This window comes from Macrotis lagotis, chromosome 1, assembly GCF_037893015.1.
Source record: "Macrotis lagotis isolate mMagLag1 chromosome 1, bilby.v1.9.chrom.fasta, whole genome shotgun sequence".
Taxonomy (NCBI): domain Eukaryota; kingdom Metazoa; phylum Chordata; class Mammalia; order Peramelemorphia; family Peramelidae; genus Macrotis; species Macrotis lagotis.
Window position 1 is genome coordinate 580,884,630 of NC_133658.1, and position 24,244 is coordinate 580,908,873.

The window sequence follows — 24,244 nt, forward strand, 5'->3', positions numbered from 1 at the left end:
GAAGCAAAAAAAAAACCCAAGAGAATGTAAATTCCCAAAGTCACAATTATAATTCCCAAATATAACCCTTCCTTCCTTCCAATAAGATCTGAATGAACCCACACCCAGCTCCACTCCCACCCAAGCATCCAGTCCTCCACCCAGGCCATCCTGGGGATAGGAGATGCTTGCCAGCTGTCAGTTGGGTGGAGAAAATACCTGAAAGCTGTTGCCCAAACAGGAAGGCTGTGGCGCCTCTCTGAAAGGAGGCCTAGGGAGTGTCTGTCCCTCTGGAGACCAGAGATAGATCAAGAGAATCAGGACAGCCTACTGGGGGTTCCACAACAAGATATGAATGTAGACAGTCGATCCGGGAGCCCACTTACAACATTGTGACCTGACACCAGTGAAGAAAACTGTAATTCTGTAATTCCATCAGATCCCACTCTGCCTCAAAAGCCTTCTGATCAGAGGATGCTCCCAATGTCCTTAATGACCAGGGGTCAGGATGTCCAATGCACATATTCTTGGGTCTCCCAAATCATCCCAAGTAATTTGGAAAAATGGGAAAGGAAGAGTGGTAGATTAGGCATAGTATTGTGGTCTAGGGAATGGAGGACTGGATCCAGGTTAAATCTTAGCTATGTGATCTTGAATAAATCACTCAATCTTTCTGAGCCTTGATTTCCTCATCTGTAAAATGAGACTAATAATAATAATAATAATAATAATAATAATAATAAACTACCTCAATTAATCATTATTAGGATCAAATGAGAAATTATAGGAAAGTATCATGGTTCAATCAAAAGTATGCTGGATATGGTATATGAGGACTTATTCACTTAGTAACTAGCTGATCCTGGGCACATTAACTGCTCTAGATCTCAGTTTCCTTTTCTGTAAAATGAGAGGGTTAAACTATCTAGTATCCGAGGTCCCTTCCAGTCAGTGAGCACCTTAAAAGTTACATAATAATAACAGCTAATATTTACATAGTGCTTTAAGGTTTGCAAGGTGCCTCAAAATTATTTATCTCATTTTATTCTCACAACAGTACTACAGAAAGTTCCATTATTGTCGCCATTTTTACAATGAGGAAACTGAGGCTAGGACATTGCCCAGGGTCATACAGTAAGTGTCTGAGGCAAAAAAAAGTGTCCTCCTGAATCCAATTCTAGCATCAATTCAAACAACTATTATCACCATCCATCAATAAGCAATCAATAAATGTGGAGGAGTCAACATACAAACATATCTAAACAAAACAAGTTCTATAAAGGATAGATAGGAAAGAATTAAAAGAGAAAAGGTACTAGAATTAAGAAGGCTTCCAGTAAAAGATGGGATGTCTGTTGGAACTTTGGAATGGAGAATGGACAGCCAGAGAAAAGGTCTGGTACTTAGAAACAGAATGTTTTGTTTGAGAAATAGCCAGGAGGTTAGTGTCACTGGATTAAAGAATGGGGAGGGGGAGGGAAGAAGAGGAATAAAATGAAGAAGACCAAAGATAGATGAGGGCTCAGTTATGAAGGACTTCAAATGCCAAAAAAAGAGCATTTTATATTTGATCTGGAGGCAAGAGGGAGCCACTGGAGTGATTGAAAAGTGGGGATATGATCAGACCTGAGCTTTAGGAAAATGACTTGAGTGATTCAGTGGGAGGAAATTTGAGGCAGGCAGACTACTGTGATAATCTGGGAGTAAGGTGCTGTACCAGAGAAGGGATAGTGTCAGAGACAAGAAGGCTGTATATTTGAGAGATGTTGAAAAGAAAACAAGGAGAGGCCAAAAAAGAACTCTTTTAATGTGCCTTTTCTCATTTTTCAGCCTTCATAGTGACAAATCACAGGAAGACCAATGGTACCTATAGCACCCCCTCCTCCCCACCCATCCCAAGTCATTCTATTTAATGTACTGATTAATAACAACCTTCCAAAGCACTGGGTAATAAAATGGCTAAAATGTTCATCTATAGTAGGGCCCATCTGCCAGGCCACAACCCTTCATTAATGAAAGCACCTGCTGACTCCTCCTTCCCTTCCAGACTGACCTCTTTCCCTAGTTCCCAGGTCACTGGTCAAATCTTTCTACAACAGAGACAAGAAAGCCCGAGGGCCTCTTCAATTCATTTATTCATTCAAAGAGAATGAATATCTATTATCTATCTGCCAGGTGCTGAGAATTTTTTATTGTTGATCAGTTGTGTCCAGTCATGCCTGACTCTTCATGACACCATTTGGAGTTTTTCTTGGCAAAGATGCTGGAGAGGTTTTTCATTTCCTTCTCCAGCTAATTTTATAGATGAGGAAACAAAGGCAAGAGGACGAAATGACTTGCCCAGGGTTACGCAACTAATAAAAGTCAGAGGCCAGCTTTGAACTCAGGAAGATGAGTCTTCCTGATTTCAGGCCCTGTGCTATATCTCCTGTACCTCCTAACTGTCCTTGGTCTTGAGAATATACAAACAAAAGTAATGTGTGCAACAGCCCCTGCTCTCAAAGAGCTTATATTCAATAGAAAAATACATTGTAGATAAGTAAATATAATAAGATTGTTGTTGCTTGTCCTTCCTTCTTAAAGAGGACCATGACATCATGGAGATGATGCCATAACCTATAGGTGATTTAAATAATAAAATGTTTAAGGCTGGGAAGAGAAAAATCATTAACTAGAAGAGACCTAAATGAGAGGTGGTCCTTTACTTGAACCTTGAAGGAAGCTAGCAATTCTAAGAGGCAATTGATCATGTGATAATTCCGATCTGCTTTGATGACGTCTTCTGGCCTGTGACCCTTATTCTGAATTCTGATTCTAGTTTGTCTGAGTTCCTATTTCCAAGTCTTAGCCATGGTTTTAGTGCTCTAAAATCACTTATTCAACAATCAGCCAATAGACATTTATTAATCTTCTATAAGCACCTAGGCACAACATCTTTGCTAAATATTGAAGACACAAAGAGAAACAGAAGACAGTTTTCAGAGAGTTAACAATCTAATGGAGAAATATGCCAACAAGTATGAACTAAGAAAGCATACACAAGATAAATGAGACATGATCAACAGAGAGAGGTCATTAGAATTAAGAGGGTTCAGGAAAGGCTTCCTGAAGAATGTAAAATTTCAGTTAGACTTTGAAGGAAGTCTGGAGGAGAAGGTGAGCATTTTATGCATGGGGAGACAGCTAGCGAAAATTCCCAGAGTTGGGAGATGGAGGGTCTTGTTGAGGAATAATCAGGAGACCAGTATCACTGAATGGAAGAATATGTTGAGGTAGACAGGGAGGAAAGACTTGGAAGTTGGGGAAGGGACAGATTATGAAGGGTTCTGAACATTATTGGATATGATTCTCAAGGCTCACCCCTGTCATAGTCTATATGAGAGAGGAAAATACTTAATTGGATACAAGGTTTCTAGAATTCTTCTCCCAATCTTCATTCTGTTCTAGCTGCTAAGGCCTGGTGATGTCTATGTGTCTTTAAAGAGATTTTATCTGGGGTGGCTAGGTGGTGTAGTGGATAAAGCACCAGCCCTGGAGTCAGGAGTACCTGGGTTCAAATCCAGTCTCAGACACTTAATAATTACCTAGCTGTGTGGCCTTGGGCAAGCCACTTAACCCCGTTTGCCTTACAAAAACCTAGAAAAAAAAAGAGAGATGTTATCCCCCTGCCACCTCCATAAGGGTAGAATTTAAGGGGGCAGAGTTTCACAAATATGTTTTCATTTGGAACCTACTACCCTGGAGCCAACAATTTACATCTTTCTGTTACATCTTTCATATCAAGGACTGAATTTGGGAGCAAAACCAACTGCCAGACATTATCTACCCCCCAACCCCAATCAATCAATCAACCTTTATGAAGCACCTACTATGTGTGAAGAGAAAAGTAATTGACTCAGTTCTCCATAAATCAGTCAAGTATGAAGACTCTAGGTCCCTTGTTCCCTGAACCAGGCCACATACCTCATCCACACAAGGGGCATCTTGTGACTGTGCTTTTAGCCTCCCTTGTCATTTTGGTATAAGGCAAAAGATTTCATGGTAATGTGAGTTCAGTCAGATGCTGGGAGACTAATCACCAGGTATTCCCTAAGTCAAGATGCTCAACTCAACCATTTTCCAGCATTATAGAGGATATCACAGGATTGTTGAGTTAGAATCCCCCTTTAACTATTCTGACCAATGATTAACAAAATTATGCTTCATCCTTTACTAATTCCTATAGCTTCCTGCCACTCTGCTCTCTCATCCCCATCCATCTCTGTCCCTTACACTTTAGATTTCCTGGTATCCTGGACTGTCCTGCCCTTCCTTGGTGGCCTCTGAAACTCTCATTCTATTGTTTCTTTTTTTTTTTTTTTTGAGGTTTTTGCAAGGCAAACGGGGTTAAGTGGCTTGCCCAAGGCCACACAGCTAGGTAATTATTAAGTGTCTGAGACCGGATTTGAACCCTGGTACTCCTGACTCCAAGGCCGGTGCTTTAGCCAGGTACTCCTGACTCCAAGGCCAGTGCCTAGCCACCCCTCTCATTCTATTGTTAACAAAACTTCCCTTATCTTAGATCTCTTCTTCCCAAGTTTTCTCATCTTCTTTTACTCATGAAAGTATAGCTTCCCCCAAGAAAATACTGCACCCCTGACAACCCTCTCCCTCTCTCACCCTCCTCTTCCCATTCAGCAATGGATGCTCATAAAGGCTATGTTCTTACCCCTTTTCTCTTCCCTATGCTTTTTCTTCATGATCTCATTCACTTGCATGCATTCTATTAACATCTCTACACAAATAATTCCCAGATGCACATATCTAGCCCTTATGTCTCTCCTATGCTATGATCTCACATCACCAAGTTGCCTGCTGGGTATCTTCTTCCACTTAGATGTCCTCTTGATAACTCAAATTCAACCTGTCCAAAAAAGACCTTAAAATTTTCCATTCTGAGTTTACCCCTCCTCTAGTCTTTTGTTGATGTCAAGGACACCACCATCCTTCCAGTCACCACATAAATAATCTAATTCATCCTGGCTTCTTCCTTCTCCCTTATTTTTTCAGGGTCTCAATGACTTCATCTGATAATATTACCTTCCTCACTAAGTGAATAGGAGAGAATGCTTTGCAAACTACAAAAATCAAAAAATGTGGGCCATCTCCATCACTTTCCCACACCCCCACCTTAGTTGTCCAATATTTTCAGAATGCTTAAAGACTCAGGGGGGTTTTAAATTTGGAAGAAACCTTAGAAATCATTTTGTCCAGTCCTCTAATATTATAGATAAGGAAACTGAAGTGCATCTAGGGGAAGGAACCCCAGGTAGGGAAGAGGGGATTGTGGCCTCTGGGACTTAGCAAAGCAGTAACTGCAGGCCTTGGTTCCCAGGTAGTTAGTGACAAAGGAAGAGATACTTAGGTGATACATTGGATAGAGAATCAAGCCTGGAGTTCAGAAGATCTGAATTGAAGATTAACTTCAGTTACTTATATTTTTACTTATTTTTAATTTGTTTTTTTTAGATGCTTATTACATATGGCCCTGAGAAAGTCCCTTAACCTCTGATTTTCCTCAGTTTCTTTGTAAATGGGAATAACAACAATATCTATCTCCCAGACTTGCTGTGAGAATCAAATAAGATGATATTTGTGAAGCAATTAGAACAATGTCCAATTCATAGAAAGAGCTTAATAAATCATTATTCCCTTCCCTGTAACTCAGTTTTCCTGTCCCAGCCTTCCTTTTCCTACAACACTCTTTTTACACAGCAACATATGCAATAGATAATTTCTAAAACCGAGATAGTCGTGCTTAGAAAAAGGGACGAGTCAGAAAATCCAAAATTACCACTAACCACAGACCTGTTGGTAAGTCTGCTGTTTTATGAGGCATCAAGAGTCTTCTCTCCAGCTGAGCCATCTGACAGCACATTCAACTTCAGAGCACGCCCACTATGAGCAAGCCCTGGCCTTATTTTATGGTTGAATCCAAGTGTCAGATGGCTTGTTTACGTAACTCCTGTGTTCCAGGCTTGCTGGGCCCTTGTTCCAAGAACAGCTAAGGGAGGCCATGACGTACAATGAAAAGGGCACTGGATTTGGATGGAGAATCAAATCTTGACTCTACCACCTGCAAAGGCACAAGGCACTTTCCATGAATGGGCCTTAGTTTTCTTATTTGTAAAATAATATAGTTGATCTAGATGTCCTTCAAAGGTTAACATCCCTGGCTCCTCCAGTTTCTAAGGGGGGGGGGGGGATCTGATAAAGGGCTTGTTATTAGGATATTACCACTTCAAAGTTTTAGGCTCCCAGGAATAAGTGCATTTAAAAAAAAGAGAGAAAAAGGAAGACAAAGCAAAAGAGAGAGAGAAAAAAAGAGAAAAGAAAAAGGAAAAAGAAAGAATCTTAGACAATAATAATATATCATACACTTAGTGAAGAAATTTTCTATTTTGTCCTCCATGTGGGTAGGATACACCTTACTGAGCCTACCCACAAAAAATAGAGCCCCTCCACCTATTCTATCTATGGGTAAGGCCAGTCCCTTCCAATGGATACTCTTCCTTTAAAGAATTAAGCAAGCTCTGCTAAGACTCCCTGCATGTCATAAAAACTGGTTCAAAAAGTCAGAGCTGAGACTCCACACAGAGGCCAACCCCAGCACTGCAGGGACCTTTTGAAGAGGGTCAGTCTAAACAAAGAAATTAACTGCCCCCTCAAAAAAAAACAAACAAACAACCTTGCAATGGGGAAACTACCAGGAATGTCTAAACAAAGTTAAGATTTTTTTAAAAAATTGGGTTTCAGATTGGAAGGATCTCTACTGCAAAGAAGCTATAGTCTATGATTTTCTTTAAAACTGGTGATAGAGAAGATTGTTAAAGAAGGGAAATCAAGTCTGGGCAGGTGGACCAGAGGGGAAGCAGATGGGATCCAGGTAGGGAAGAGGGGATTGTGGCAGCTGAGACTTAACAAAGCAGTAAGAGACAGGCTGGCCTCCGTCCTTGGTTCCCAGGGCTGATGGGGCAGGCTCTACGCTTGCAGCCAAGTGTTAACCAAGTTTGGCTTTGCTATCTCTCACATAATGATGTACCTTCTTCAAGGTCTCCAAGTGAGTCATCTGGGGCCTTTTGAAATAGGTATCCCTCATGTTGTACAACCAATGGGCTTTTGAAGTATCTTTTGGAAGCAAAGGCCTATGTTGAGTTCATAAAGAACTTTCAACTTAAAAGAAGTTCTGGTTTTTTTTAAAGAGCAGGATCATCTTGTAATATAAATACACACACACATACGATTACAGACTATATGAAGAATAGAAAGAGCTTCTACTAGAAATCGGGGGGGGGGCCTGGATTCAAATCTACCTTCTATCTCCTACTTTTGTGACCTTGGTCAGTTTTTAAACCTCTCTCAATCTCAGTCTTTTCATTAGGAGGAAGAGGTGTTCAGACTAATCTAAAGTCCTTTTCTGCTATAAGACCATGATCTATAAAAATCTTTTTTGTGTCCAAACTCAGTGACAGTCTGGTGAAACCTAAGCACCCTTTCTGAGAAAACACTTTGAAATGCATAAAATTAAAAATCAGTGAAAACAAAAATGGAACTTTTAAAAATTTTCCCATTCAAGTTCATTAGAGTCCCTAAAGTCTTATGCAATCTTCCCCCATTTGGGGGTTTATTTGGCAAAAATACTGGAATGGTTCACCATTTCCTTCTCCAGTTCATTTTACTGATGAGGAACCTGAGGTAAACAGGGTTAGGTGACTTGCCCAGGGTCACATAGCTAATGAGTGTCTGAGGCCAGATTCAAACTCCTGACTCCCGACTTGATATTCTAGCCACTGCACAATCGAGTTTCCCTTCTTGAAGTTAGCCCTCATGTAAAGAACTCTTGATCAAAATTGTTTTACACTGTGTTTTCCTAAAAACAGAGAATGCCCCTATGGAGGAACATCATCCCTCCTAGAGGGTCTTACAGCAAAGCAGTGTAGCAAAAGGAATACTTGACCCAAGAACAGGAAACCTGAGTTCTGCTCATTTCTCGATACCTATAGACCTAAATACAGGTGCAAAGCATTTTATGCTCTCTGGGTCTTTGTTCTCTAATCTGCAAAATAAGGTTAATAATGTTTGCAATAATTGTCTCACAGGGCTGGTGTAAGGAGAGTGAAATGTAAAAGAAATGAGAGTGATTAGCATTAAATCTCATTGTGAAGTTATGAAAACCATGGAGCATTTTTGAAGAACTGAAGAATTTGAGGCTATGTTTTAAAAAATGCATAAATCCAATCACTTTAGTTTGTTTGAGGGTTTTATTTTTTAGACTGAATTCTTTATTTTACACATTCCTCAGCAATCCTTCCAGACCACAACCAAAGAAATATGAAACACTTCCCAGATTTGGGTGCCATCCTTGGGCTGGGACAATACTGACCTTCTCTGTACTATTCCAATGCTAGTATATAATATTGCATATATATATATATATATATATATATATATATATATATGTAATATTGCATATATATACATATATATGTGTATATGTATGTATATATATATATATATATATATATATATATATATATATATATATGTAAGAACCCACCCAGCATAGAGGGTGTACTAAGAAAGGGGCACACATGTGTATATTAGAAATGATCAGAAGAGAATCTGGAGAGAGTTTAATGCTTAAAATGAATTATTTTTTAATTTTTAACAGCCTTATAACAAATTCTCAGGCAGGAAGACAAGAGGGGATAAAGTGTCAGGTCTGAGTTCAAAAGTGGTCTCAGACCTTTACTAGTTGTGTGACCTTGGGAAACTCATTTAACCCTGTTTGTCTCAGTTTGCTAATCTGTAAAATGAATTGAAGGAGATGGCAAACCACTCCAGTATCTGACAAGAAAACCCCAAAAGGGGTCTCAAAGAATCCAATAGGACTGAAATGACTGTTTAAAGATTTCCAGGTCCTAGCTAATGACTCAGTTTTATTCATTTTTGTATATCTCTCTCATTCCCTAGGTGGGAAATACACTCAAACTACTGAATGAAAAGAACAAATGGAAAAACAAAATCTAAAACAACAGGAGGATTCTAGTGCAAGGGACAAAAACCTAGTAAAAGTAAATCCCTTGAAATATATTTTAAGAATTTTGACCGATATATAGACTTTTCTAACCATTAGCACCAACATAAAGCTCACACTTGCAAATAACTGTGAGTTGGGGGGGCATTGATGCAGACCCAGAGTGTGCTGCATCCTTAAGAGTATACACTAAGCTGGAGAGGTTTGCTATGTACCTTCACCAAATTTCTATTTAGTTTGGTATTTCATGAGGGCAACTATGTGTTGCAGTGGACTGAGCATCTGGTCTCAAGTCAGGAAGACTCATCTTCCTAAGTTTAAATCTGGCCTCAGACACTTACTAGCAGTGGGATCCTAGGCATATCATTTTGTATCATAAAACCTATTTGCCTCAGTTTTCTCATGTGTAAAATAACTTGGAGAAGGAATTGGCAAAGCACTCCAGTGTCTGTTCCAAGAAAACCCCTAACGGGGTCACAAACATCAGACATGACTGAAATAACAATGATTTCATTGGCGTGGAGAACTTGGGGTGAGGAAGCTCCTTTTGCCAGTGCAGGTCAACAACTGTATTACTGGAGCATTGAGAAGCTGTATCTTGTCCAGGGTCAAACAGCCAATATTTGTCAGAGGTGGGATCTGAACTCAGGTCTTCCTAATAGGAGGAAGTCTATGCACAATGCTGTGCCACCTCCCAGTCAACAATGCTGAAATGGCTCCATGATCTCATTGATTTAAGAGTTCTCACGAACAGTGTATATGGTGACAGCCCATCCATCTCTGCTCATGAAGTACAACTCATCCATGGTCTTGGACTTATCCAACTTGCTAGAAATCTTATTGAATGTCATGCCAGGTAACTAGTCATATTTTCTTCTTATTCTACACTTCCTTGATGACAGCCTTTACTTCCCATTCTTCTTCTTTGAAGATTCTCCTTGGTTACATGTTGCAGTACCCACCATATGCCTCTCCACTGCCCTCTTCTTCACTTCTTCAGTTTTGCCTTTCTTCATATTCCCAATTCTTAGTACACTATCTAGCACATAGTAGGAGCTTGATAAAAGCTTGCTGGATTGACTTGGCTTGATAGAACAACACTAGTATAATGTTCATATTGCTGCCATAGGAGTTTGGGATCAGTATTTGTGATTTCTCTGTGATTTCTTCCAAGTCTTCCAGTCCATGATTAGCTTGAAGCCTCAGTCCCAGATATCCATATGCTGGTCAAGTTCTAGTCTGATGAATGTCTGTTCACATTTTAGCTAGGGAGTATTTTCCTTCTGTTTAATGTCTTTTGAATGAAGCCCAGGTGAAGGGTTGAGTAGGGGTTCAGTTCAAAAGAAAGAAGTTAACATACCTGGGCTCCTCTAGCAACTTTTCTAATGCCCATCCCAAGAGTCACTGGTGTGAGGAAGTCAGGATGGGTATTTGGCACTTCTAGTGAATGACCATGGGCAAGTAACTTTCCCTCCCACAGCCCCAACTTCCTTCTCTGCAAAATGGCAGCAGTGATAGTGAGAAGCCCTAACTCAAAGGGTCAGGTGAAGGCTCAAAGGTGACAATGGGTCCATAAGGTATTAAAAACCAATCCATTTCAGAGCCTCGCAAAACGTGGAGGTATATAGGAGGCACTTAATAAATACTCCTTGGATTGAATGGATGAACTCTTTCTATTTTTCCCATATTATATTGGGTAGGAGGTTGAATTAGAAGGTCCCCTCTAAAATTAATATTCATAATTATAAATAAGCTCTATCTGTTTTCCAGAAGCTTCTAAATAACACTAAGGATAAAGAGACCTAGAGCCAGCAAACAAGAGCCATGGCATTCCTTCCATGATCTAGAGCTAAAAGGAACTTTGGAGATCACTGCTGCAGCCCTCTCATTTCATAGATAGGAAAACTGAGGGTCAGAGAAATGAAGGACTGTCCCATCCTAGGCAAGTAGGGATGTAAATGTAGGTCCATGCAGGCTCCAAGATAGAATAATTCAAATGCTGCAGAATTGGATACATGATTATTGGGAGGATAAAGATAGAAATAAATATGGAGATAAGGGAGTTTACTTGAAATAATCCAGGAAAATAGATCTAGGAATATCTGACAGTGTCCCCACTACAGAACAGATTCTAGAGAATTGCTTGTGATTCTTAAATGTTTACAGGGATGGGGAACTTATAGTTATAATGATGATAGCTAACATTTATAAAATGCTTACTATGAAGGGAGCAGGCAAAGTGCTAAGCATTTGACAATTATTGACTCATTTGGCTGTTTATTCCATGCCAGTCAGTTATGTTAGCTTAAACAATATGATATTCACTTTCCTTTAAATTCAACAATTTGACAATTCAATAAATATTTATTAATCATTTACTCTATGCAAATCACTGTGACAGGTTCTGGGAGTTTACATTCTTTTAGGAGAGTGGGGAGGCAGATTTATTTATACAGAGTTAAAAATAATACAGATTAGGGAGGGACAAAGGAAAGAATCATCAAATGAACTTTAGAAAATAAGAGAACATTTTCAGCTAAGGGAATGTAAGAAAGTTATCCAGAACAGAAAAGACAATGTCTCAACTGAACCTTGAAGTAAGATAAGGATTCTGAAAAGGGAGGAGGAGGAGGAAGGAGTATATTCCAGTCACATAAGTTATGGGGAAGTGGCTTGTGCAAATACATGGAGGTGGGAAATCACATATTCAGTTCAAGAAATTGGTAGTAGTTCAGTTTCAACATAGTACTGAAGCTGACAAGGGGAACGATATAAAATGAGACTTGGGGAGGTGAGGGAGGGAGGGGAAAAAATTCAGACCTCAAAAATTTTTTTAATGAATATTAAAAATGTCTTTACATAAAATTGAGAAAAATTATTATTTAAAAATAAGGAATGAAACTAAAAAATTAGATAAGAGAAGACTGTAAATGGCCTTAGATGCTGGACTGTGTAGATTTCATTTTATCCTGGATAGGACAGGGATCCATTGAAGGTTATTGAATGATGACATGGTCAGATCTTAGAAAGATTATTTTGGCAACTTGGAGTAAAGCAACCTAGAAATATCCTGATGGTGGGGATTTCTTTTGGCAGCCATGGGGATAGAGAGGCAAAAAAAAAAAAAAATCTAAAAATAGGGAGATGAGATTTGATATTATCTTTCCCTCTTTTCCTGACAGTTTCTTTCTAATAGCAGTATAAAATAGTTTGAGAAAGATAAGAGGCATGATGGATAATGTGTTGTCTTTGGAATCAGAAAGAACTTTGAGTTCAAATCCTTCCTCAGCTACTTATTAACTGTAAGATACTGTCTTGGTATCAGTTTCCTAATCTGTAAAAATGGAAGTAATAATTATGCCCTTAACAGGTGTTTTTAGGATCAAATCAAATGAGATAATAACACTAAAAGTACTATATAAACATTAGTTAATATAATTATTATTAGAAGAGAATGGGATTAGGGTGGCTAGGTGGCATAGTGGATAAAGCACCGGCCTTGGAGTCAGGTGATCTCAGACACTTAATAATTACCTAGCTGTGTGGCCTTGGGAAAGCCACTTAACCCCAGTTGCCTTATTAAAAAAAAAAAAAACTAAAAAAAAAAAGAAGAGAATGGGATTTAGAAAAGTTAAACTAGCAGCCCCCCATCCCATTTTCCCAAGGGAAAGTGTAGACCTCTGAATAAATCCACATTTGAATATGTATGAAGTCTGATGAAAAGAAACACTAAGAATAGTTTTATGAGGGGAATGAGAAAAGTTCAGAGAAATACAACATGTAGATTAAAGGCAGTGTTACTATCAAGTAGTCAAGTCCACTTCACTGGATTCCTAAAGTATGAGACCAGGGTAAACACCCTAATCTTTTCCACCCTAAAGGTTACTCTGCCCATCAGAAAAGAAGGAAGACAAGAATTTTTTAATCCCAAGCTAGTCTTAGGGCCTGAAGCATAAGAGCTAAAAATAGTCCCTCCCCACCTCAAAAAAAAGTTTATAACATGAAGTACATTCAAGAGCAGTTAGGTGGTGAAGTGAACAGTTAGGAAGACCTGAGTTCAAATCCAGCCTCAGACACTAGTTAGCTGTGTGTCCCTGGGCAAGTCACTTAACTCTGTTTGCCTCCGTTTTCTCACCTGTAAAATGAGCTAAGGAAGAAAATGGCCAAACCACTTCAGTACCTTTGCCAAGAAAACTCCCAAAGGGGTCAAGAAGAGTCAGATGTGATGGAAAAACAAGTGAGCAACAACAAATAAAGATTCAAGGTGAAAAGAGATCTAGAAAGAAAATCAATGCTAAATTAAAAAGTCATCAGTCCTAGCCAGTCATAGTGTTAAGGGTATGAAATTATGCCTGGGTATTTCTTTTATTTAAGTAATGCTTTTGAGAGCTTCCTACTTTATTCTTTAAGATTTAAATTTAGCTATGTTAATAGATGATTGTTTTAAACACACACACACACACACACACACACACACACACAGTGATTGAGTAGAAAAGTGTGCTAATCCCAGTCTCAAATCATGCTGATGCAGAGTCTGGACTGGATGTTCAGACCATGAGATCATATCCAAAATACCACTGCTCACCTTGCAGAGACTAAATTCTTACATATGAAGTACTCAAGAGCCTCCTGACTGCCCTTCATTACTCACCTGAATCTATGGAGCAACAGTAAACATCAGAGCCAACTTGGCCTCAATAATGCCAATTGACGTCACTTGACTCCAAAAAGGTGAAGATTAGGGTCCCTGCCAAGCATGTCTCAGCAAAAACTGGGAGAAGCTTACCTGGATCCAGGTGTGTGAAAGAGCCAACTACAAAATCTAGAGTGGAGACAGCCAACAAGAAGAGGAGCAGCAGCTGAAGGCGGACTATCCACTTAACACCAGCAAGGTTAATGCCCAGCAAACCCAAAAGTACTGCAAGGGAAATGCCTCTCACTGCCCAGATAGTTCGGAGGCCCAGCAAATCAGAGATGGATTCAGCAAAGCCAGCAATGTACATGGCCCCTGCAACACACTGAAGAGGAAGAGGAGTTAGTAGGCAGGTCGAGAAGAGAAAGCCATCTTTGACTCAATTCAACAAACATTTATTAGGAACCTTCTGGGGGGTGGGGGAGGTAAGGGTACCAAGGGTACCAAGTTCAGAAAAGTCTATTTCTATTCTCAAGAAAGTTGCTGTCCAGCCTCAGACATTTAATGATTACCTAGCTGTGTGGCCTTGGGCAAGTCACTTAACCCCATTGCCTTGCAAAAGACCTAAAAAAAAAAAAAGAAAAGAAAAGAAAGAAAAAAAGTTGCTGGTTGGTATAGTGGAGAAAGGAGTGAACTTGGAGTAAGGAAGACCAGGGTTCAAATCTCATCTCAGAACAAAGAAAGAGGGAAAGGATACATTTATATAAAACTATTTATGTCGTCTCTTTTTGTGAGCAATGAAGAGAAAACCAAGGGGATGCCTATCAATTAAGAAATGTCTTAACAAATGCATGACAAATAATGTATATAAAAATGTGTGTATATATCTAAATATACATATATAAAATAAATTTATTAAATGTAATAAATATTAATACTATTGTACCTTTAGAAATGATGAAGGGGATGGTATCAGAAAAACTGAGGAAAACTTCAGTGTGAAGTGAGCAGAACCGAATAAAGAAATGATATTATAATAACAACATTATAAAAAATAGTTTTGAAAGAATCAAGAATAGTGGATAGAGCTCAGGGGGACCTAGAGTCAGGAGAACCTGAATTCAAATCTAGCCTCAGATACTTAATTGCCTAGCTGGATGACTTTGGGTAATTCACTTAACCTCACTGCCTTAAATAAATAAAATTTTAAAAAAGAAAGAATCAAGAATGCTGATCTGTGACATGATCAATTATGATTCCAAAAGATCTGATAAGTATGCTAACTACGCCCATCAGTAAGGTGATATAGCAAATATGCAGAATATAATACACATTTTTGTACATAATTAAAATGAAAATTTGCTTTGCCCAGTTATAAATATTTGCAAGACTTTTTATTTTGTTTTTCCAGGTGCATTGGATTTTTTTTTCCTTTTTAAGAATTTTACTGGGGCACATAGATGGCTCAGTAGATAGAGCACCAGCCCTGGAGTCAGGAAAACCTGAATTCAAATTTGACCTCAGACACTTAATACTTGCTTAGCTGTGTGACCTTGGGCAAGTCACTTAACCCCATTACCTTGCAAAAATAAAAATAAAAGAATGTATTTTATTTTCCCCCAATTTTTTTTCCAACTACATCCAAAGATAGTTTTCAATATTCATTTTTTGGTGAGATTTTGAGTTCCACATTTTTCTCCCTTCCTTCCTTTCCTCCTCCTTCCCTTGACAGCAAGTAATCTGATAAAGATTATACATGTACAACAATATTAAATATATTTCCATGTTAGTCATGTTGTGAAAGAAGAATCAGAGCAAAAGGGGGGAAAACTATGAGAGAAAAACCCAAAACCTAAAACAAATTTTAAAAATTAAAAATGGTATGTTTGGTATGCATTCAGACACCATAGTTCTTTCTCTGTTTGTGGATGGTATCTTCCATCACAAGTCCTTTAGAATTGTCTTTGATCATTGTACCATGGAGATAGTTAATGGTAATGCTCACTTCACTCAGCATCCGTTCACATAAGTCCACGTTTCTCTGCTCATTTCTTTTTTTAAATATATTTATTTATTCTCTTTTTGTACAAATAATTTTTTATACATTAAAAAAATATTCTTGTTTAAGAGGAAACAGAATACCCCCTCCCCCCACAAAATATAGACTTGCTTCAGCGATAAAGTAAAAGGGAGAGAAAAAATTAAAATAAAAAAATAATAGTAATAATTGTAGGTATGACCAGGTGGCACAATGTACGGAGCCCCAGCCCTGGATCCAGGAGCACCCAAGCCCATATCCAGCCCCATACACCCAACAATCACCCAGCTGTGTGACATGCAAGCCACCCCAATCCCAATGCCCTGCAAAAACCAAAAAAAGGAAAAAAAAAGACCCAAAATAAAATAAAATAGTAATAATAGTAGGGGTGGTTGGGTGGCAGACAGAGCACTGGCCCTTGAGCCAGGAGCACGAGGGACCCAATCCAACCTCAGACACCCAAAGATCACCCTGCTATGCAGCTCCAGGCAGGCCACCCAGCCCCATTTGCCCTGCACCCCCCCCCCCAAATAATAATAATAAAAAATGTGCTTCAGTCTTTGTTCCAACACCAACAACTCTGTCACCAGTGGATCACATTCTTTATGGTAAGTCCATCACAAAAGTTACTTCCATATTTTTCCACCATTGCCATTGCTGATTGCAACTTTCTCCTTTCTTATTTCTCTACTATCATGTACTATATTTTCTCTCTCCTTTCACTCTGACTCTGCTGTAGGGTCGCTGAGTGGCGCAGCAGACAGATCCCTGGTCCTGGGGCCAAGAGGCCCTGAGCCCCCATACCAGCCCTAAGGCCCAGAATCCAACTGGCCCTATGGTCTCAGACAGGCCTTCCAATCCCAGCCCCTTGCTAGAAGTAAAAAGGAAAATGTGTTATATCTGACCACTCTCCCCCCCATGGTCCATCCTCTCCTCCATCACTCACATCACCCCCTTCCCCCTGCTCCCCCCTCCTTCTTACTCGAGTTGTCTATACCCCATTGAGTATATTTGCTGTTTCCTCTCCTAGCCATCTCTGATGAGAGTAAAGGTTCCCTCATTCTCCCTTGCCTCCCCCCTTCCATATCATTGCAATAGCTCATTGTAATGAAGAAAAATCTTATTATATGAAATATCTTGGCCTATTCCCCCTCTCCTTTTTCTTTCTCCCATTCCATTTCCCTTTTTTTTCTATTGACTCCATTTTCACATCACATTTTATCTTCAAATTCAGCTTTCTCCTGTGCTTCAACTATAAAAGCTCCCTCTACCTGCTCTGTTAACTGAGAAGTTTCATATGAGTATTATCAGTGTCATTTTTCTATGCAGGAATACATGCAGTTCATCCTCATTAAGTCCCTCATATTTCCCCCCTCTCCTCCAGTCTCTATGCTTCACCTGAGTCCTGTATCTGAAGATCAAACCTTCTGTTCAGCTCTGGCCATTCCAACAGGAACCTTTGAAATTCCCCTGGTTCATTGAAAATCCATCTTTTTCCCCTGGAAGAGGACATTCAGCCTTGCTGGGTAGTTCATTCTTGGCTGCATTCTAAGCTCTTTTGCCTTCTGGTATATTGTATTCCAAGCCCTACGAGCTTCCAATGTAGTTGCTGCTAAGTCCTGTGTGATCCTGACTGCAGCTCCATGATATTTGAACTGTGTCCTTCTGGATGCTTGTAATATTTTCTCTTTGACTTGGGAGTTCTGGAACTTGGCTATATTCCTGGGGGTTGGTTTTTTGGGATCTCTTTCTCGGGGAGATCAGTGGATTCTCTCCATTTCTATTTTGCCCTCTGCTTCTAGAATATCAGGGCAATTTTCCTGTAGTAATTCTTTGAAAATGATGTCAAGGCTCTTTTCCTGATCATGACTTTCAGGTATTCCAATAATTTTTAAATTATCTTTTCTAAGTCTGTTTTCCATATCAGTTGTTTTTTCAATGACATATTTCACATTTTCTTCTAATTCTTCATTGTTTTGGTTTTGAAGTATTGATTCCTGATTTCTGGTAAATTCATCAATTTCCCTGAATTCTATTCTTTGTCTGAAGGATTTGTTCACCTCAGAGTTTTCTTACCTCTTTTTCCATCTGGCCAATTTTGCTTTTTAAAACATTCTTCTCCTCAATAACTTTTTGAACTGTTTTATCCATTTGACCTAAGCTGGTTTTTAGCATGCTATTTTCTTCAGCATTTTTTTTTTTGGATTTCCTTGACTCAGCTGCTGACTTCATTTTCATGTTTTTCCTGCATCTCTCTCATTTCTTTTCCCAGTTTTTTTTCTAACTGACTCATTTGATTTTCAAAGTCTTTTTTGAGCTCTGTCATAGCCTGAGCCCAATTTCTGTTTTTCTTGGAGCCTTTAGATGCAGGAGCTTGTGTTTCCTCATGTTCAGACTGAGTATTTTGATCCTTCTTGGGCTCATTTGCAAAATATTTCTCGATGGTGTTCCTCTTATTTCTCTGCTTGCTCATTTTCCCAGCCTGGGCCTGGTTTTGGGGTGCTTCCTGAGCATTTGGGACACTCCCACAAGGATCTCAGTGTAAGAGGCCCTGTCCTTCCTCCTGGTCTGAGAATGACCATATGCGCCCCCCTCTGCTACGGGGCAGAAATGGGGGGGGCCCTGCTGTTCTGTGGGGGGGCCTAGACTGCGATCAGGATCTGAATGGTGTCAGAGCACCAGAGTCCTGTTCCAGGGGCAGAGGACAGAGCTCTGCAGTCTCTCTCTCTCTCTCTCTCTCTCTCTCTCTCTCTCTCTCTCTTCACTCCCCTCCTCAGGGCTTCCAAAAGACCATGTTGTTTGCTGTGTGCCCCGAGGGCTGGGCTCCACGTGCTCGTTCTGGCAGAGGTCCCCCGCTGTTCCCCCACTTTGTGGCCGGTGCTCCCCAGGGTGTAGCTCAGGAGACTCCCCCACTGCTGTGAGCTGGGGCTCCCAGCGCCCTGGGGCTGCCTCCGGGAGGCTGAAGTTCTGTCGCTCTGGGGGGGCCACCCCTCTGGCAGGCAGCCCCTCCAACCCCGGGAGCAGAGCCTTTCTGCTCTTTTCCAGGTTACCTTGATTAGGAATACTGCCTCACTGGGACCTTCTGTGGGTTCGGTCTCTTGAAAATTTAGTTAGAGTCCTTAGCTTATAAGTTTTATCAGAGAGCGCCTAAGACACAATCCATTCCTGTCGCCATCTTGGCTCTGCCTGCTCATTTCTTATAGAACAATAATTTTCCATTATGTTCATATACCACAACTTGTTTAGCCATTCCCCAATCAATAGGTATCCCCTCAATTTCCAATTCTTTGCCATTACAAAAAAATACAGCACTGTTTTTTGAGAGAGAAAGGGAAAGGAAGAGGAAGAGGGAAGGAGAGAAAATAATTGCTTGCTAATTAAAAAAATAAAATTTAATTTCAGAAAACAAATCCTATCTCAGACTTAATAGCCATGCGAACCTAGGGAAATCATTCAACTTGTCAGTCTGTTTCCCCATTGATTATAGCATCTAAGTGAAATAACATATAAGGTATGAGCCATAAGGTATGAACCAGTAAGTTTGACTTTTGTTCCTGATAAACTGAAAAAATATATTATTAAAAGATTGAGTATTTAAAAAGGATAAATGTTGTCATGGGGAGCTGATTGGTGCAGTGTGTTGATTACGGTGTCAGGAAGACTCATTTTCCTGAGTTCAATTTTGGCCTCAGACATTACTAGGTGTATGATCTGGTACATATCACTTAAACCTGTTTGACTCAGTCTCCTCACTTGTAAAAGGAGCTGGAGAAGGAAATGGCAAATCACTTTAGTATCTCTGTAAAAAAAAAAAAACCCAAATGGGGACATCCAGAGTGGAACACAAGTGAAATGAAAGAACAAGAAATGAAGAACAAATGTGTCATAATCAAATCTTTCCCCTCCCCCTCAGAATGTAAGGTCCTTGAGTGCAGGTACTATATCATAAATAAACAAACAAACAAAAAACCTTTACCTTGGCATTTTAAAGTAAGTACCTAATGTTGACTGCAATTTTTATTTCAAGGGACTTGAAGAAAATTAAAGAAAGACCTTCAAATATATAGTTATAGGAGAATTCTTTCTCAAAGTCCAAGGACTACTGTAGCATCTAGACCAGGACCAGAAGTCCTGCTTCCTATCATCAGACCATGGGGATGCATTGGTTCTGGAAAAGGCAAGTGGGAAGAATGTCTTTGCACCACACTCCCCTCACTACAATAAACATAATTGGCAAGACATGTCATTATTAACTTGGTTGGTGTGGTCTTCTTCAAATCAAAGGACAACTATTATAACTAGAAAAATAAAGCCTCCACTTTTGTCAAAACCCAAAGAGGCAAAGATCTAAGAGAAGCTAATTGGCATTGGGTGGCTTTAGTGGATGCAAGCAACTGATTTGAGAGTCTGGAAGATGCCAGTTTGAATCCTGCCTCAGATACTCACTGAGTGTGTGACTCGGGGGAAGTTACTTAACCTTTCTGTGCTTCAGTTTCCTCTTTTGTAAAATGGGGATAATAATAATAACAGGAAATGGAGATAATACCTCTCAGGGTTGCTATAAAGATGAAAAGTGTTAATTTATGTAAAGTGCTTTGCAAACATGAAAGTGTTCTATTAAGGCTAGTTATTATTAATGCATTTATTGGTACTGCTCATTCTTGGAGGAGGTAAAATATACCCCAAGAAAATAAAATTGATTCTTATTCCAAAGGACCTTGATGAAATATGCTGCCTATTTCCTGACAGAGAGATTATGGTCTTAAGATGAAGAATGAGACATGAGGTGAATGTGACATAGTATTTTTTAATACGATCAATATTGTAATTTTTTTTTGCTAGAACATTTCTCTTTTCCCTTTTTAATTTTGAGGTTCAGGAGGGAGAGGAAAATGCTTATTAACTGAAAATTTAAATTTTAAAAAGAAAATGTTCTTTTAACTTTATTCTTATGATGCATGTGGAAGCATAACCACTTCAACATGCACCACCAATCTCTCAATTTTTTGGTTGTTTGGGAATTTTTTCTTCCCATAGGGGTATTTTTGCTGTGTAGTTTCCTCTCTTTGCCCTTGGGACTTGCTATACTCTAGAGAAGGCTCTGTTGAACTGGGATGTTCCACTAAGGAATGAAACCATCCTTGGGCTCCTGCCAATAATACTTATTTTGAAGGGTTGGATTGTTTCCTCCTTTGGGAAGAGAATGGAAAAATGATGACTTTTTATGCCCATCTCACAGCCTGTTTAGTTTTGGAACAGCTGTGAAATATAAAATCACTCTACAAATCCCCAGTCTGGCAATAAAGCAGTCCCCATGATTACTGCCATCTCAAACATGCTAAACCCAAAAGCTCTTTCTCTGGGAAAAAACAATTTGAAAAAAAAAACAGTAGCAATTCTCTCTTTCTCTCCTTGTCTCTCTTTCCTTCTTCCTCTCTTTTTCTCTCTCTGTCTGTATTTCTCACATACCCCCCCACACACAAAATATACACACATACACATATCACACACATACACACACACACACACACACACACAAAATTACCCCCTTTAAAGTTCTCTCCCAATGCAAAGAGGATTAGATGTGTTTACACCGAAATCTTTTCCTTTAAATAAATGAATAAAAAAAAGTAGAGTAAGTGAGTAAGTAGAATTAAGTAGAGTAAAAAACTGCCTTAGAAGGCAGTTCAGTTTGCCCTTTTGCTCTGGTCTTTAAATTGCTTTCTCAGTCTTATCTCCCTACACATTGTCATAGAAAGTAGTTTTCAATTAAAGAATGTTTCCAGGTGCTGGTTCCTCCTTTATGGCCCTACTAGGGCTCTTTGGTGGTCAGGTAATGTCTTTGTGTTTCAGCTAGATAGGACTCCCACTTCTCACTCACTTGACAGCTGAGAGCCTGTCTTCAGGCTGAGGATGCTCTCCTTCTGGGACATCAGTGTATATCAGAGGGCCAATCAATGCTTTCTTCAAGTTGTAACGAATGGTTTTTTTAATACATGTAAATGCATACATACTATATATATATATATATATATATATATATATATATATATATATATATTTGTATCTAAAGGCAGTCGTCTTGGGGCAAGGAAAAAGTTACATAATAATTTTATTATATATTTTAAAAGAATAGCCAGTTATACATAATAGATTTGCAGTTTCATATGGAATCATCTTATTTTTAGTATATATTTTATGGAAATGTTTGTTCCAGATCTTAATTTCAGAAGAAAATAAAGTTAAAAAAAAGAAAATGACATGTTAGGAGAAAAATGGCTACAGTGTAGATGCCCATCGATCAATATTGGGGAATGGGCAACCGAATTAATGTGGTAGGATATTATTGCACCATAAAAAAATGTCAAATATATGAATTCAGAGAAGTACAGGAAGAATTAACTAGTCTTATACTGATTAAAGAAAACAAATAAGGAAAATAATATACACAATGATGGTGATGTTATAAATGCTCCATAACTGCAATGACTAATAAGAAACAAACAGAAAAAAAAACACACTACCCATTGTTCCTTGGAGGGATGGGAGACTATGGATGAGTAAAGTTGCATATACACGGGATGGCTAGGTGGCTCAGTGTGGGGTGGCTAGGTGGCACAGTGGATAGAGCACTGGCCTTGGAGTCAGGAGTACCTGAGTTCAAATCCAGCCTCAGACACTTAACAATTATCTAGCTGTGTGGCCTTGGGCAAGCCACTTAACCCTGTTTGCCTTGCAAAAACCTAAAAAAAAAAAAAAGTTGCATATACATAATCAAATAGGTTTGTTGTATTATTTAGTTTTGCTAACTTGATTTGCTCTCCACTCACACAGCCCATACCTTGATGAAGGCTTTCCTCACATCTCACCAGGATTACTTCTAGAATTTTCTTGCTCATTTGCCTTATTATCTTCCCCACTCCAAGTCATCCTCCCCTCAGCTATCAAATTGGTCTTCTTAAGTCACACGTCTGTCATTGTCATTCACCTCCTCAATAAACTCAGTGGTCATTATTACCTCTTAGATCAAATAGAAAGTTCTCCAATTGAAATTCAATGCTCTTCATGACTTGTACCTCCTTATCTTTCCAGGTTTCCGATACTTTATTCTCACTTACTCTACAATCCCTTAATGCTAGGAACTTCCCTCTAGAATTAGCTCCAATTTGTCATGAATATAACATGTTTGTAAATAAGTATTTACTTATTATCTTTCCTATTAGACTGAACTCCCAGAGAGCAGGGAATGTCTCATGCCTTTCTTTGTATTCTGAAGGTTTAGCACAGTGTCTAGTACACAGTGATGATGTTTATCTTTTGTTCTTTAAGAAGACCATGATATCAAGATAACTGATGAAAAAAAAATGTAGAGGAAGGTGACCTAGCTGTCTATCTATACTTATTTACTTTATATTTTATAAAGCCAGCAAAACTGCTTGGTACTATTTAAAAAATAGAGTAATGGGCCAGTACATGATTAGAGTATTCTATTGTTTGACAAATCCAAAGACTTTAGCTTCTGGGATAAGAACTCACTATTCCATGAAAACTGCTGGGAAAACTGGAAAACAGAATGGCAGAAACTAGGCATAGACCTACATCTTACTCCCTATACCAAGATAAGGTAAAAATGGATACAGGATTTAGACATTAAGGGTGATAGATCAATTAAGGAATCAAGAAATTCTCTATCTGTTGAATCTATGGGAAGGGGAGAATTTAGAAATAGAGTACATTATAAACTGCAAAAAGGTTTTGCACTAATAAAACCAATCCAGCCAAGGAAAACAGAAATCTAGGAAACCATTTTCACAGCTAGGGATTCTGATAAATGTCTCATTTCTAAAATATATAGAGAATTGACTCAACTTATAAGGATTACAAATCATCCCCCAATTGATAAACAGTCAAAGGCAATTTTCAAAGTATTTAAAGATATATATATATATATGTATGTATGTATAATTGTATAAAAATGCTCCAAATCATTACTGATTAGAGAAATGCAAATTAAAACAACTATGAGTTACCCCCTCACACCTATCAGATTGGATAAGATGACAAAAAGGAAAAATGATCGATGTTGGAGACATTAGGACACTAATGCATTGTTGCTGGAGTTGTGAACTAATGCAACTATTCTGGAAAGCAATAAAAGTGCTTATACCCTTTGATCCAGCAATACCAATACTAGGTCTATATCCAGAAGAAATCATAAAAAAATGGGGAAAATCTCACATAGTGGCAAAAAATTGGAAATTGAGGGGATGCCCATCAGCTGAAGAATGGTTAGACAAGTTATGGTATTTGAATGTTATAGAATACTATTGTTCCATTAAAAAACCTTGAATGGTTAGACTCCAGAGAAGCAAGGAAACAATTGTGCATACTGATGTGGAGTAAAGGAAGCTAAAAGAATATTGTACACATTAACAACAACAACAATCTGATATGATCAACTATGATGGATGCAGCTCCTCTCAGCAGTTCAGAGAACTAGAACAACCATGGGAGA

At 38.9% G+C, this 24,244-nt stretch overlaps 1 protein-coding gene and 1 non-coding gene across 11 annotated transcripts in view; both read right to left on the bottom strand.

The window, feature by feature from the left end:
- Positions 1-24,244, bottom strand: part of SLC12A8 (solute carrier family 12 member 8) — a 171,037-nt gene that overhangs the window by 109,080 nt on the left and 37,713 nt on the right. For 9 of the 10 annotated variants that reach the window (XM_074214709.1, XM_074214703.1, XM_074214707.1 and 6 more), the window contains one exon: positions 13,845-14,076. The exons of the other annotated variant lie outside the window; for it this stretch is intronic. In XM_074214709.1, coding sequence (XP_074070810.1) covers positions 13,845-14,076 — 232 coding nt within the window. The remainder of the gene's footprint in view (positions 1-13,844; positions 14,077-24,244) is intronic. 10 annotated transcript variants of the gene reach the window in all.
- Positions 8,344-8,446, bottom strand: LOC141510569 (U6 spliceosomal RNA). The gene has a single exon (XR_012475032.1). It is a non-coding gene; the product is annotated as a U6 spliceosomal RNA (small nuclear RNA).